At 43.2% G+C, this 17240-nt stretch overlaps 1 protein-coding gene across 1 annotated transcript in view; it reads left to right on the top strand.

Moving 5' to 3' along the window:
- The window catches only part of LOC146856773 (otoancorin-like), a 484135-nt gene that overhangs the window by 324329 nt on the left and 142566 nt on the right, over nt 1-17240 (top strand). The window contains exon 16 of the mRNA XM_085647226.1: nt 2533-2729. Within this exon, the coding sequence (XP_085503352.1) occupies nt 2533-2729 (197 nt within the window). The remainder of the gene's footprint in view (nt 1-2532; nt 2730-17240) is intronic.

Here is a 17240-nt window from a genome sequence, read left to right as displayed (position 1 = left end):
AAATCAGTCATGCCAAGCGTCTCCTAAGATAGGGGACGTCCCCCTGAGCAAAACGTAAGACCCGTGAGGGTTTAATGATTAGAGGTCAGTACTCAGTAGTTTAATGAGAAGTGAAAAATAGTCGAGGACTATATGTTGATTGTTGCTCTACTGATATTCAATATTCATATCACAGAAGATTATTCCATGGGTATCCAAAACATAAATCCATGGTTGAGGTGAACCTTGCCCAATGCATTTCGGTCCATTACAGACCTTCATTAGGGGACATATATCTAAAAAAAGTTTAAAGCAAAGAATCAGGAGGAAACCAGAGAAAAATACAACCTATATCAATGGTTGCATTAAAGTGTAAAATGATGAGAGGACCAAAATGTCATGTAAAACATAAACTAAGTATTCAGAATACGAATCCATATTGAGGGCGTGTGAAAAGGGTGTGGGATTAAAACTAACGAGGCTAATCGTCGTGAAAACACTGTGCAATTAAATAATGACGAGAAGGTATTCCATAGTGTGTGTGGATGTCGAAGAAAAAAAGTGGCCCGTGACAAAATAAAGCTGGTCTCAACGCAATAAGTGAGTTGCGATCCCATAGGTTTCAAGTACGCAGAGAAATCTAACCAAGCGGAAAACAGGTTTGAAATAAAAGTGTGTGTAATTCTTACAAGTGTAAAGCGGTTTCTAGGAACGGGCTGTATATACAAAGCTACCCGTGTGAGAATTAATTAGAGAATGAGACATGTGTTGTTAGTAACACGAGGTCACAAGTAAAAGAAATAAACGTGGTTCCTCAAAAAAGGTTCCATAAAAAGAGCTAACCGGTCAGAGGTTAGTTGAATGGTGAAAATACGTGAAATTGGTGTCGCGAGGTAACGGACAAAAAAATTATACTAATCACTTCGAATTTTAAATTGTTATGTCCGTTACCTCGCGACACCAATTTTTCGTATTTTAGGAGACGATTGGCATTACTGTCACAATAAGCAAATATAATCTGCAATGGAGAAAAAACAACCACAAGCAGTTGTGTCAGTAAAATGTTTTGCACTGACCCGATTAGTATTGCAGAGGAGACAGCAGTTAGAAATAAAAATAAAAAGACAAGAGAAGGAACAGATTTTTATTTTTTTCACCAAATTTACTTGTGCAGTTCTTTTTTTGAGGCAGCTGCTGATCTGTTTATCTTGATTGTAAAGGTTACGTTTGGCCACAGTTATCAGGATTTCTTTTATTATTTTTTTTTACAGTTTAATATAGGCGAACTAGACCTGTTCAGGCTTCTCATATGTGCTGTGCTGAGCAGGAATGTGCTCCTAAATTCACCAAATCTAGCGCGACCTGACACCACAGACCAAAGAAAATAAGTTTGCCTGCAGTTTATGTTGGAAACTTCCTAAATACACCCTTTCACATCTTGTCAATGAAGGGGGGGGGGGGGAGGCGGTTTGTCAGTCAAGCTTGCTGGGCCCACCTCAACCTGTGACGAGATATTAGAGGGTGAGGTAAGTGCTACTGAGTGACATGCAAGCTTGTGGAGCCCGGGCTTGACAGCTAAACATCTGAGGCTGTTTTTGATTGGCGCACTAGAAGAAGGTGGAGACATCAGAGCAACGTCACTGCGCTCTGAGGAAAAGGCCAGGGCTGTGTGTGGATAAGCCCTGAGTGTACTGAATCAGGCACATCCTTACGAAGTGCACCCATTGCAACAACGCTTAGTTTGGTAACCTTAATTCAATTCAATTAAGTTTACTTAAGCTTTTGTTCTAAAAGCCATGAAAGTAAAGGGGGCGCAGCCCCAGCGCCCATATACAAGAGCTGCTGCCGGCACACTCTCAAACTCCAACCATTTCACACCTGCTGGTTCAGTTAAGACTGGTTTCGGGTCTTTCAGCCCTGGGCGGAGCTTGCTGCTAGTTTAGCGCGATATTGCTGAAACACTATTGACTTTTAGTTAGAGTTATAGTGGACTATTGGGACCTGGAACACTAGTGGTGTATACCCTGGATGTTATTAATAGTGAATGGGGAATAACCACGATCACCAACACGAGGACTGGGTGGGACAGGGAACGTCAAACAAATACTAGAGCCCCGACCTCAGGGATGGACTCTAATTATGGATGTGCGTGAGTAGCAAAAAAAAAATCTCTTTTTTCATAAAAGTATTTGGTTTGACACTGATTGATTGCTGCTGCTTCTGAGTGCATTTTGAGTTGGGGGACTGTGTTCACTATCAAGCATACATTCCACCCCAAGGGAGCCTTGGACTGCTGGGAGTCAAGTGCAATAGGGGTATTTCGTTCAGTTGCTCAGTAGGTTGGTAGGTTGGCTCCCGGAACATCAGGAGTAAAAGGCCTCATCCATCATGGTTGAGCCCAGTAGCCCCTATGTGCCCTGTGGCCATCTGAAACAGGTTCCGACAAATGTGCATTCACTACTTTGGCTACATTCTCTCTTAATGCTTCTCAAGTCTATTACAACTTTTTTTGTTTCACATAAATGACATTTTACTTCATGTTTTCTCTTCTAGAACATTACCAATACGAAAATGCTCACTGCAGACCAGGCCACTTCCTTAGGCAGTCTGGTCTGTACATTTGGTAAAGCAGAAATAATTGATCTTCCCAGCAGCATCTTTGAAGAGATACTTCCTCAGTTCATATCCTGCAAAAGGTTTGAGGAATCAGCTAAAGAAGCCATGAGACAGAAAATCTTGGCCACATCCACGTAAGTGAGACTCTACCACTCTCCCCTCCCCTTCTCAGAATCTGTGCTTGTGTCTTCTACTGGAGAGTTGAGGGATTTGGGCGGAGAAGTGGACATTGGGAACATTGCTATGACTCCATATCTATGGCGTAAAACTGATCACTTAGATTGAGGTTATTTAATTGAGCTCTTCAGTCTTCTGGAAAGGACTACATTGGAATCTCTAGTGAGAATTGTCAGAATTCCACCCATATCTAATGAATTCCCAACAAACCAGAAAATCGGCATAAGTAGAAACTGCTCATCCCTTCGCCTGTGCAATAAAAATTATGTTTTCTCCCGAAAATTGAGTATACATTTGCTTGCTATCCAGATCAGAAGCAGTCAGCCACTGGCCTTTTTCTAACAAACAAATGGCCAAAAACAAAGACATTCGATAGAACATCGCATAATATAAATGATTACAATGACTGTGGGAATAGCAAAGGATTAGTATTTAAATCATCGGTAGGAAGTTGATATTAAGAGAGTAAAATTACGTTTAAAAATGTTAGCTTTGATGGGCCAGTGTTGAATTTTTGCACGCCTCTCCCGAGTCCATGTTATACAGAGTGGAAGAGTTAATAAGGGGAGTAGTCGTAGGACTTGTGCTTTAGTATTAGGTGTTTTCTTTCTTGCAACTACCAAAGGTTTATTGATTTTACATTCAGGACACAAAAATGGACCCCTAAACGTCAAAATATTAAAAGTGGGATTCTTACAATGTGTTGGTTTGTGCCAAGCCGTGAGGGTTTCCTTTCACCTTCGTATCCCTAACTCCTGGCCCAATCTCTCACTGAGATGCCGCATCTTGATCAGTCTCCTGCAAAAGATTTTGGGCCTCTGCTATAATCCCGGGTCCTTTTCAGAAGCCCAGAGGGTGCACCCCTCCCCCCTCCTCCCACTCCCCTGCATGCTGTTCAACCTCACAAGATATTTTTTAAGCAACAAAGCATTTTTTCAAATTTTGTAGGATTTCTATCAACTATAGACACAAGTGATTGCTTCTATTGGCCATGAATTGCTCAAATATGAATCTAGAAATGTAAGAACAGAATTTTGTCTCAAGATTTCCCTCCAGTTACCATGTATTGCTCATTTTCTAAGCCCCTTTTGCATATGTCTTGTTTTCCAGTTACCCCCACTTTCAACTTCTGGGTGTTGGAACTCTTATTTCTATATAATTTGTGAGTCAAGGCCCCCTCTGTGCCCTTGGCTTACTTATGCTGAGTTGCCTTTCTGCAGTGTTCACGAACTCGTCACCTTCCACTGGATTATGTGGGCTTAGTCCATTTTCCATTCCAAAGGCTAATAATTGCTACCTTTTTAAGAGCTTTAAATATGCTACTGTAACTATACAAGGAGAAATTGAGGGTGTGTTGATTCCAAAATATTGAATCACTTGTCTGCATTATTGTAGATCTTCTCTGGTTGTGTGGCATCTCTGGGTAACATAATTACGCAAAGGTTTAAGTGATTTTTCCCCATTCCTGACCCATTTCATTTCAGATAGGGCAAACAGCACATGCACACTAGATTTTACTATGAGGTCAAGGCCCCCTAATGTGTTCCCACTGCCAGTGCTCCAATCTGGACATTTTACTTTGGGAAGAGGTGTGGCGCCCCGGCCAGGGCGACTGACTCTGGAATCTGGGGATCACGGTTCGATCGCCGGCGGCAGATTAGTCCAGCACCATATGACTCTGGGAAATAGCTTGCTTAATCTTCCCAACAGCCTCCAGCGCCTAGAGACACTTACGGGTGATTGTTCGCGCTTTACAAATGTGGATTATTATTATTATTATTATTCTCAGAATGTCTTCACCCAGATGCAAAAGGGATGTGTTACACCTAAAGCCATATGATTCCAAATTTCGTACTGGTTTCTTTAAATAACTTTGACATCCCAAACGTGTTTTCCACAAGAACATCAAGCTCAATTGATTTTCCATGCAGGAGTGACTTGAATTTATTATATTCCCTTCTTCTTTCATCATGAATGGATAGTGCAGCAAGTTAGTCCAGGGAAATTATGAAATTAAACTAAAGGCAAGATGAACCTCATCTTGGACAATACTAGCATCTCCAACAACGCAGCATATCTCCACCTGACCTCCATGTAAGAATCTTTCTTTCCAGCCCCTACCTTCTGGGGATCCTTTCAGTCCTTACGTTCAGGTTATCTATTCTATTGTACTTTTGGCAGTGTTTGTGCCTTAGTACTAATGAAGGACTCGGAGACAAGTTTCACCTCACTTAAGGCTTGTTCTGACCTACTGACTTTGGGCAATGCTGCACCTAGTGGGCTGTGTGATGAAGTGTTTGCCCTTTCCTGTAGCGTCCTCCCTTTCTTATATAAAGGTGACTCTGGTTTTCAGAAATATGGCTTAATGTTTATTATCGGATTTGCCCTTCTCTTCAGGGTCACCCGCAAACGTTTTTGCCTACACCCCTCCTGGTTTCCAAATTTCGTTTTTGTTGGCATTAGGACTCTGGTCACTGCTAACCAGTGCTAAAGTGTGCGTCTTCTCTCTCCCTGTAATGTAATGTAATGTAATTTAAAGAACATTTATATAGCGCTCCTATCACTCCAAGGAGTATCTTGGCGCTCAACCGACCCAGATGGAGGGGTTGGAGGGGGAGAAGACAGTTTACACTTTACACTACACATTACACCAGTGCACTACAGGCCGCTTCGGTCAGAGAAAACACCCATGTTTTCAGAGCTTTCCTAAACTGGGTTTCATGAGACAGTGAACGTAAAGAGGGCGGGAGCTTGTTCCAGGCCTTAGAGCCCAGTACAAAAAGGGATTTACCCCCTTTTGTTGCTAACTTAAATCTAGGGATTGTAAGCAAGTTCTGGCCTCCGGACCTTAGACAGCATGTCAGATGATATCGTCTAAAGCCGTTACATAGGTATTTTGGACCTTGTTGTTGAAAAGCCCTAAAGGTGATTAGTAGAATCTTGAAAAGGATCCTCTTGCCAATTGGTAACCAGTGGAGCGTGTTAAGTGCCGCTGAGGCTGATGACTTGCGAGGCCAACGTAATACTAAGCGGGCCGCTGCATGTTGGACCATCTGCAATCTATGGAGTACAGACTTGTTAGCTCAAGCATACAATCCATTACAATAGTCCAACCTGGAAGTTATTAAGGCAACTGCAACCGTTTTTCTAGCTGGCAATGGAAGAAGATCAAAAAACTTCCTTAAGGTTTTTATTATATGAAAGCATGTTCCAGCTACGGTAACCGCTTGATGTTTGAAGGACAGTTGGTTATCAAACTTAATACCCAGGTTTTGAGCAGATGTAATGGTGTTTGGAGGGGCTTCTGCATCATCAGGCCAACAAATCGTTGGGGAAAACAGATTTTGATTTCCAAACGGCAAGATTTCTGTCTTTCCGGCATTACATTTTAGATGATTATTAGTCATCCATTTAAATGTTGCCGTTAAGCACTCCTTAAGGTTTTCCTCGGCGCCAGGCCGTTCCCTATCCAGCACCAGGATAAGCTGAGTGTCGTCAGCATAAGATATTGTACTAATCTGAAATGATGCGATCAGTTTTATCAAGGGGACCATATACAGATTAAAAAGTATAGGGCTTAGACTCGATCCCTGAGGGACCCCAGAGCTGACGATTTTAGCTTCAGATTGGTATTGATCCAGCACAGTGACTTGGCGTCTATTACTAAGAAAATTTCTGAGCCATGCCAAAACCTCCCCACCCACTCCTGCGGCAGCCAACCGGTCCACTAAGATGTAATGTGAGACCGTATCGAAGGCTGCCGACAGGTCAAGTAGGATTAGAACAGCCTTTTTTCCCTGGTCGATGGCCTTTCGTAGGGTCTCTGCTGTAAACAGTAGGGCAGACTCGGTAGAGTGTTTTGACGGGAACCCTGACTGGTTAGGATGTAAGATGTTATTCTCTTCCAGGAAGCTCGTAAGTTGATTATTAACGAACTTCTCTGTCAGTTTGAACATCACTGGAAGCAGGGAAATAGGGCGCAGGTTGGAGAGGGTGGTTGGATCCGCTAGTGCCTTTTTCTGGAGAGGCCTGACGGCTGCGAGCTTCCACACATTAGGAATATCTGCCGTAGCTAGTGACGAATTAATAATACTATTGATAGTAGGATTAATCGCCACTACTAAGGTCTGCAAGACCAGAGGGGAGCAAGGATCAAATGGGGATCCGGATTTACTGGCAAGAATGGCTTTGAAGGTATCTTCAAGGGGAACAGGGGCAAATCTTTCTAGACAGATTAAGGACTTCTCTCCCTCTGTCCTTTTAGCAGCTCCCAACACAAGGGGCACTGGAGGAAAAGTTTTCACAATATCAAGGATCTTATCTTCAAAATACTCAGATATTGCATTGCAGAGATTTTGGGACGGAGGAATCTCCTGCGAGAGAGCTGATGGATTCATAAAATCCTTTACTATCTTAAAAATTTATTTTTGCCCATGACCCGCCAAGGGGATAGCCTGTAGATAGTGAGCTTTCTTAGCTGACTTTATTCCTGCATGGTATTTCCTTCTAGCCCATTTATAGACATCACGAGCAGTGAACTCATAATTCCTACGCCACCTCCGTTCCAGCACTCTCACTTCTCTCAACTCTGTCTTCAGGGCCAATGAGAACCAGGGGGCATTCTTTTTGGTCTTAATAGGATTCAAGATCTTATTACCAATTGGTCCTAACAAATCACCTGCCATGGCTATCCAGTCGCAGAGGATTTGGTTATCCGCAGAAGTATTGCCTGTTAGCACCGGTATACTGGTTTTTAGTGTATCTATGATGTCAGATCTACTAGCTAGAATCTTCCAGTTAGGTTTAAAATTTTCATCAGGACGTTTTATTTTATTTGTAATAGTAACCATAGTTTTATGATTTAGTAAGATATGAAATGGGATGAAAAAATGGTCGGACCAGATCTGAGGGCAGGGGGATTTAACTATGAGCCTAGTAGAATTTGAACAAATACAATCCAATAAATGTCCTGCTAAGTGTGTATGTTCATGATTCAAGAGAGTGAGTCCAAGAACATTGATGATATCCATAAAACAACCAACTCCTGGTTCTTTAGGGGAGTCTAGATGCAAGTTTAAATCACCCAGTATTGTAAAGTTGGAGAATCTGAGCGCTAAATCACTTAGTACATCTCCAACTGTTTCCAGAAACTCCGTAGGGGATCCTGGAAGGCGATAAATAAGAGCACCTGAGAAGGTAAATGAATCATGAATGCCCAAAGAAAAGGCTAACGCCTCTGCTCCTTTAATATCAGACAGTTCGTGGGTGGAACATTTTAAGGAATTGCGATAAATAATAGCCAGGCAGCCTCCCCGTTGTTCAAGTCTGTCCAGGCGCTGAATAGAATAACTCTGCGGGAGGGCTATGGCTATATCGGGATTAGACCACGGTTTAAGCCATGTTTCTGTGACCAAGAGCCAATCAAGATCGATTTCCATGATAAGATCATGTATGTTCTGGGAGTTTTTACAGAGCGATCGGGCATTGATTAATCCCCCCCGTAATACAGGGGAATCAGAGGGAGCCTTACTAATATGCTGTGGAGTTAAAATAGATTTACCCTGGCCACAACATACAGGATCTGACTGATTGTTGGAGTTTGAGGCCTCATCACAAAGCGAATCAAGTACCATGAGGGGTGACGAAATTATACTCGACATACCTATATCGGTGTTTCCAGGACGTTGAATCGCACAGCGCCTCCAACGCCTCCTTCGCGCTGACGAGCGGCCCGACTCAGGCACTACCGCTGCGCGTCACCGCTGCGCGACACATGGGAGGTTTAAGTACAGTCTCCACTCACCGTCCGCCTGAGCACTAGAGTGCTCAGCACTATGGCGCCACGAGACCTCCCCAGCTACCCCCAAGATGGCGGCAAGACACGAAGAACTACAGATTCGGCCCGCTAAAGCAGCGGTGGGGGCACAATTATGGTGCGAGAATGTGGGCAATGGTTCTAATTTAAAATCAGGAGTAAATAACAAAGTCTAAATCAAATATCTAAATTAGGTAAATTTATTTTTTTAAAACGCGAGTATTATTCCTTTGACCGAGCGCGCTAAAATGCTGGCAGAGTGTAAAGCGCTGTGATCTATAAATGCAGCTTTCCCTGTAATGTGGTATTATTGGCTTACACCTGATTGGCATATTTAAATTAATTAAGGTAGGCCAAACACAGCCCATATGGCAGAATGCATTATATTTAAAAAGTAGGCCATTTGTTTTTTTTGTTTCACATGTCCTGGTAGTGAAAAACTCAGAAATGTGTTTTTCACTACTGCCTATCTTTCCAATTGGATAACATTGGGTAACCTTATTTCATTTAATAAATGCTAACATTTGATTGAGGAAAAGGTAGGGATGTCAAGCATGAATTGTAATTTTAAATCCTCTTTAATAGTAACGTGGGATTTTGTATTCATGTAGATGTCAATTTCAGGAAATGCAGCTCTGAGACCAGGGAAGTTCACTAAAGGACAACATGAAGCATTCTCTTTTCATAAATAAAACAATGTCGCTAATAAAACGCCTTAAGTAAACGATTAATACATTTCTTGTATCAGAGCACAGTGTTTAAAAAACTTCACCTTGTAAAAATATACCATTCCTGATGACAAGTCTCAATCAGTGGTTTATTTCATTAAAGTCAATGGCAGTAACATATTTGGAGAAGTTTATTTTTCTTTCTTCCTTTCTCTTTCTTGTTTCTTCTTTTCTTTCATTCTTTTTCTTTTCTACTTCATTCTTTTTCTACCAGTTTTTCTCCCTTCCATTATTTTTCCTTTTCTCTCTTTCCTCTCATTTGTTCTTACTTTTTTTATTCTTCATTTTTCATTTCTTCTAATCCTTTCTTTACATTATTTTTTCTCTTGTTTATTTCCGTCTTTTTGGTTTTGTCTTTCTTTCCCTCTTACTGTTTCTCTGTTTTGCTTGCTCTCACACTGGCTCTTTCTTTGCTTTTTTTCCTTTCCTTCTTTTTCTTTTCTCCATCTTCACGTTGTTCCTTTCTATCTCTTCTACTCTTTGTCCATTGTTTCTTTCCCCTTCCCTTCTGTGTTCCTTCTTTCTCTTTCTTTTCCATTTTGCTCCTTTGTATATTTCCTTTCTTCTTTGTTCCTGCTATCATTTTCTTCTCTCCTTTGTCCCCTTTGCCCGTTCCTTCTCTTCTTGTTTCCTTCTTTCATTCCTTTGTTACTTTCTTTGCACTGTTCCTTCTTTTTTCTCCTTAATTCGTTCAGCACCTTCCTTACCCCAATTTCTTCATTCCTTCTTTACCTTCCGTCATTTTTCTTCTCCTCCCCTTTTTCCCTCTCTTTTCTGTTTCCCTATTTTTCCTCCCTCCCTTCATTAGTTTCTTTTCTTCTTTTCAGTTTCCTTTTCCATAATTAAATTGTTTCTATCCATCCTCGAGTTATTTCACTTTTCATCTTTCATTCCTTTCTTTCACTGTCTTTCATGTTTTTCTTTCTTCCTCTTCTTTGCTCATTTAAAGGTACTTAACTTCCTAAAGCAATCTCTTCATTCATTAGTTTGTGTTTCATCTTTGCCTAAGAGGCATGCTCATGGAAATGGGGATGCTTGCAGAGCGATGCTTACTTGTAGAGTACCATGAAGCATTCATATGCCTAATCTTAAATCGGTAGTGCCAGTTTCTGGACACCAACTAAAGGTTTAGGGCAATTAGCCATAAAATGGAAGTATTTTGGATCCTGGCACTCATAATGAGGATATTGTCATTCTATGTATTGCATAACTAAGAAACAACAAAACCATTGAGAGACCGCTGACAGATAACTCACAAAGAAGAATGAAGGGGCAACACTGTTCTTGCGGATCACCTAGCTCCACAGTTGTTCCCCGACAGCTCTTTTGTCATTAATGGTGTGTGCTTACTGCATCAGGACTGGGTACTCCAGAGGCAGTGTTTAAGTGGATTGATCTTTTTGTGCATGTATCTAATCCATATACAAGGCAGTAGCTCAGAATCCATATACAAGACAATAGCACATGACATTTTTCATAGATCAGAAGTAGCTCTCACTTTTGAAAAGACTGGAGACCCCTGATCTAATTTGTGCTGGTACAGTAACACAAAGCAGTGTAACCCTGGCTGGGCTCTGTGCTCAACATAAGTGGCATGAAATGCAAAGGCAAGCTGACTCCAGTAACGCACAGCCCACACCTGAAGTAACCACAGCAGCAGCCCTGCTTGGAAAGGGCAGATCATCAACTCTGTTAACTACCCTCTCTACAACTGACTCACCATCAAGAATGTCACTAAGGGAACTTCAGCCAGCCCTCTCGTCATGCACCAAGCAAAAGTAATAAGCTAGGCAAATGTTAAAACAAGTGCTCCATGGCAAGCTGCACCACTCACACGCTGTGCAGAAGTTAACTTCAAATGGGGATACACAATGTTAGAAATGGGATTTCTGGTTGGGTAGAAAAAGCACCTAAGCCAGGCAGAAACCACCACTCTAGTAAGGGCAAGGGAGTTACACACTGAAGATAATGCCTGCTCACCCCCTTGGTAGCTTATCCCCGAGGCAATGTGTAAAGCGTTTGCGCAACACATTCACACAGCAGTGACACACTAGGCAAACCACAAAAGAAACTCCACACAAGGTTATATAAAAAATAGCCGTTGTATTACTCATAAACACATTAGAGCATAATTACATATATACACTGTGCCACCTGGTACTAGGTATCACTTTACAGGGGATTATATATATATTACAGGGCCACTGTCATCACCTCACCACTCATAGAATTAGTGAAAATAACCAGCAACTACTGGCAATATTGCACTTAGCACATTATTATGCAAAACAGAATCAGCAACAGTGCACCATAATGAACATTGGTCACAGTATACATCTCATGGGCAACTCTCAGGCATTAGGCATAACACAATACAGTATGGCATGTTATGCATACAATCATCAGTGCCCCCTAGTAAACACTTGTAAGGGGTGCACACATAATGTCCCCCCTTAGGCACAAACTGCACCATCGGCGATCCCTACACCACCTCTCATCGGGGCAGAGTGCCTAGAACTCGCAAGAGGCCCACAGTAGGTTTGTTACCCCAGATATCCACATGGATGTAAAAGTCGTGGAGGACAGAAAAAGGCTGCCACTATCTCCACCCTGCCTAGGCTTCTGAGCCACGTGCGCAACGAAGACAGGGAATGCAGCAATCATAGGTACAGGGACCCCGTCCTGGGCTCGCCTTGAAAGGCCCACAGGAGTATGTACCAGAGACCCCAACAGTGTGCCTGGATCAGCAGCCGGCCGTAACTCAGGCGTAGTTGCCGCCAATATGGGGGGGGGGGGACCCGGCCAGTACCTCAGGCAAACGGGCCCACTGCACAGTGTGGTGGGGTGGGATGACACTCACCCGCCTCCGGTCGCTCCCGTACGCTTGTGGATGCCAGCAGCCAGCACACAGTACCTCTCCGCTTCCTGGAGTGTGGTCCTCCTTTTGGGGCTGCAATCACGCAGTGCAGCCGCTCCGTCCTCAATGGAACCAGAAGGGGCAGGACACCGAGCTAAGTCTCCTGCGACATTCTTCTTGGAAGGCAGCCCTGCCCTTTGCCTGACTTCCAGGTTATCTCTGCGTCTCGCTCGTGAGCCCCACCCACAATCAGGCAACCTTTGCCTGTCTTCCGGTGGCAGCGGCAATGAGCCGCAACTTTCTCCTGGCAATACAAGGTGGGGTAGGCTCCCGTGGTGCTTCTTTCACTTCTAGCGAGTGAACCTGAATCTCGTGCCCTGGCACCAATTTCAGCCCCAACCACATGCCTGCCACAAACCGGCTGCAACACAAAGTGCTCCTTGAAGGGAAAATGCACTGGCCCCAAGGAGGGGGAAAGCGCCTGTTGAGAGGGCAACAGAAGTCAAAGAGCTCAGCCCGGTTCAAGACCAAACATGAGCTATGCAGGACAGAGCTGAGCACAGGCAGGCCAACTTGCAGGGCCTCCCAGCAGAGGGCAGCTCCTCCAGCCCTTCCAAGCAGCAGCTGGGTCCCACGGCGGTTCCTCCTGGCAGAGTGCTCCTTCAAGTCCAAGTTAGTTCAGTGAGTCCACCATTCATGGGGTCACAGCCCCAATATTTATATTACAAGTGTCTTTGTTCTCTCCCTGACACAGGGCTCTGTGCCCGGTCCAAACCAGTTCTTGGGGGTACTTCCATACTTCTTTTCATGTGCACCACCACCCTTATTGTTAATGTAGGCTCTGGCCCCAAACACACCACAGGGGGGCGAAGCCAGTATTAAACAAGGCAGGCACAGACCTATTCGGGGTCAGGGGCTACTCCTCCCACTGCTCGAAAGGCAGATCAGGCCCATACAGCCTTGTGCTGACTCACCCAGCCCCTCTGGAGACACTGCACCTCCCCAGTATCTGTCACTCCAGAGCCAGACATGCAATACACAACAGTAGTACACAAATGTATGGTCATAGTGGTGAATCAATTACACTTAAACATAAAGAACAGTAGAATTAAGCATACATTAATGAAAAACAATACAGCATCACCGTAACAAAAGGTTCCAATGCAAATGTGATTTCATTTTATCACATAATGGATATCACAGGAATAAATCAAACACAAAAGGCAATCCATGTCCTAACTTTGCATAGTATTGGTGCTCAAGAGGGAAAAGTAGGTGTTTGGGAAGGATGATATAGTATACCCGGGTCCAGTGGTCTTACAGGTTACCCCATTGATATATAACTCACTATGCAATACACAACAGGCAGGCACAAAGACATAGCACACAGAAATGCCCACTTCTAAAAGTGGCATTTCTAGAATAGTGACAATAAATCTGTGCACACCATTACACAGCATTTATTACCACTATTCCAAACATACCAAACTTGATCATGCTACTCCTCTCAGATCAGGAATTACCACTGAAACACATATCAGTGAATCCCTAAAGTATTCCTATGAGCGGCCAGCCTCACAGTAGTGAGATACCGAAATGGCTGGTTGTCACTACCAGGATATGCCACACAGTTAAGGCACATGTCCTACCTTTTGCCTGCAGTGCATCCTGCCCATAGGGCTAGCTAGGGCCTACCTTAGGGGTGACTGATTTGTAGTAAAAGAGGAGTCACAGATGTGGCACCCACTTTATGTGCCACGTCACAGCGGCAGTAAACTGCGCACACAGGGCCAACAATGGCAGAGGCCTGAGACAGGTTTGAAAGGCTACTTTGGTGGGTAGCGCAAGCAGCGCTGCGAGCCCACCAGTAGCATTTAATTTACTGGCCCTGGGTATCTGGGATACCGCTTTAGAAGAGACAGATAGGTAAATTAAATTAGCCAAACTGGTTTAGACCAATCTTACCACGTTTTACCATAGAGAGCACATGCCCTTTTCACTGGACAGCAGTGATAAAGTGCCCAGAGTCCTAAAACCACCAACACCATGTCAGAAAAAAGACTAGGAGGAAGGCAAAACGTTCAGGGATGACCCTGCAAAAAGGGTCAAGTCCAACACACAACAATTGAGGTTCAGCGACTGGATGGACCTCAGGAGGGGGTAGGATTGGCACGTACACTGGACAGGAGGGGAGCGGGGACTGACCTACTGGTGGTCCTGGGCTCTCCTGTCCTAACCCACGACATATGAACTGACTAGAACCTTGGGGAGACTGCCTGTGTTCAAGTACCCCGGTGGCCTGGTGTGCTATGCGGTGCCCTGGATTTCGAGTACACCAACAGCTTACTGTGGCATGTTAGGGCCTTCTGGCACAGTGTGCGCAGAAAAGGGGGGATGGATGGGCAGAGAAGGCCAAGGTCAAGTCTAAGATCAAGTTTAATTTCGTGCCTATTTGCTTTACTGTCTTTTACCTGTTGATGCAGCTACAATGTTTTTTGTTTTGTAAATATATCATAAATACAATTATAGGATACTTATCCTTTCGTATTGGTTTTCAGTTTGAATAACCTTGTTTGATTTGAATAAAAAGCTATGCCTTGGACAGCATAACCTGAATCTAAGCTTTCTTTGGGACAGCGGCACTGGAAGAAAGGGGGGAGTCTGGGAGGAGTGAATGGTACATTGTGCACGTACTAATGGCAAACTGCACCACTCATACGCTGTGCACAAGCCAATATAGTGCACTCAACCATTCCAACTTGGCCAATACCCCCTCACCGCGTTAATTCATAGACATTTTAGCGGAAAATTCTGATGCATCGTTGGATTTTATTCTTATTCCTAAACATTTTAATCCTGTCACAGATTAATATTCTATAATGCAGATCCTAATTATCTGGTTTTTGCACATGATTTTGCATAAAAATCTCTTACTATTGCAAACACTAAAACAGATAAAGCAGATATTCTGATTTCAGCCTTGTCCCTGGTTAATCCACTGGTGAGAGGCTGGCGCGGGTCAAATATGGTTCCAATTGGCAGATCTCTCTGGGAGACTGGGTTCTGGGTAACAGACCTCGTTAATTATTAAGATTGATATGTGATTGCAAGCATCTTTTTAATTAAGGTTTTATAAAGTTCCCCTGTACTCAGGACGGGTGCTAGAGCGAGTCACATAATAACAACAATTAACATGAAACTGTATATTGGGTGCTCAGGGATAAAGAAAGGGATTTAGCAGTAAGAATGTGGGAAGAGGCTTTAATGTTTGCGCATGTGATGTGGCAGCATACTGCCATATACAAGTTAGAGAGGGATGGATTTCAAGAAGAATATAAAAAATTTTAAACGAAGGCGATCACGTAGACGCCTAAGGGCATCAGGAAGAGGTGTCCTTTTACTTTCTATATAAAAAGCTCATAAATAAGTAGCAGGGTATGGTAGAAATGTCTCAGTCTGGGAGCCTTAACATCTGCTCTGTGATTATTCCAAATGGTGCATACTGATGTGTGCTGCTGGGACCGGGCTGCTTCCAATACTAGAACAGCTACAATTAAAAGATTCACTGGCTGTGATTTTACCATTTGCTCATTTGTTTAATAACATCTACGTGTTTACGTCACCTTCTGCCATAGCAGAAAGTGTGGTTCTTCATAGCTCTTTTAGGGCCATATGTATCAAGCGAAAGTGCGATCGCAAATGCCAAAATTCGCAGACTTTCGGCGTTTGCGATCGCAATTTTGGTTAGTGGTATATATGAGGCAAATCTGCGTGCAAAATAAGGAATCGCAAAATTTGCGATTCCTTATTTTGCGATTGCATTTAAGGAATCGCAAATTTTGCGATTCCTTAAATGCAATGTAAGAATCACCAGAAAAGTGCAATTTGGCCTTAAGGAATCGCAAATTACCACCAACTTCAAGTTGGTGGTAATTTGCGATTTCTTTGAAAAATTTACTCTTTTGCATTTTTCAAAGTGCAATGTGAAGCACATACATGCCCTTAGGGCATGTATGTGTGCCACATGTGCACCCATGCTTATTTCAGGGATGCAACAGGGTGTCCTTTTGACACCCTTGCACCCTTGAAATTGCATTCTCTATTTGCGATTCTCTAATTGCTAATCGCAAATTGAGAATGTCTTCCCATTCATTCCTATGGGCCTCTAGGCCCATAGGAATAAATGGGGTGGTATTCCTTAATTGCGAATCACAATTTGAGATTCGCAATTAAGGAATATGTAGGATTCGCAAAATTTATTGCAAATCCTACATACATAGCATTTTGCGATTCTCAAATAGCGATTCGCAAAAAATTGCTATATGAGAATAGCAAATGAGGATTTTGATACATATGGCCCTTAGTTCTTTCTAGCAAATGGTTGGATGGAGGTGTGGGGGTGGGGGGTGCACATAGCTGGAATCTCACAGGACATGCGCCTTGACACTAATACAGTAGTCCGTGGGCGCTACCCTACAGTTTGAAAGAATGCCTCAATGAAATGCCAATCTGCAAACTTCAGACTTCAATCATTTCCCGAAGTGCAGGTGGCTAGGTGTTCCACCATTAAGTTCTCATTGAGGGAGCACCAAAGTCACGGTCCCTCCACTCCTGGAGTTCTACCTCCTTGTTTTGGATTCTTGAAGGCTCATTGACTGATCTGACTTGAGGTGGGCAGTCTAGGCGACATGCAGCACAGTGAAAGATTCGACCTTTTAGATGCTGCAGCGTATTTCGAAGGTGATTCTGGACTGAGCAGTGGAAGGTTTTTGTTTTTTTTTTATTTCTTTTTATTAACAATAGGAATCAACAACACAAGGCATAGTTCATTATTATTATAGTGTCTTATCTTTACATGGCTCTCAGACAGTTTTAAGTACACAATACGGAGGTAGCTGGTAATTCGTGTCATGTCCGCAACATTTCATCTTGAGCTGGGGTCAATGGCGGGGTACAGATGCTCCTGCTATAAGCATTCCAGTCTTTCCATATGTGGGACCACTTTTTGGGACATCCCCTGGCTACATAGACATACTTCTCCCGAAACATGCACCAGTCCATGTCTTTC

Source organism: Triturus cristatus, chromosome 3_2 (assembly GCF_964204655.1).
Source record: "Triturus cristatus chromosome 3_2, aTriCri1.1, whole genome shotgun sequence".
Lineage (NCBI taxonomy): Eukaryota > Metazoa > Chordata > Amphibia > Caudata > Salamandridae > Triturus > Triturus cristatus.
The sequence above is the reverse complement of the archived record's forward strand: the minus strand, read 5'-3'. Positions and strand labels throughout refer to the sequence as shown.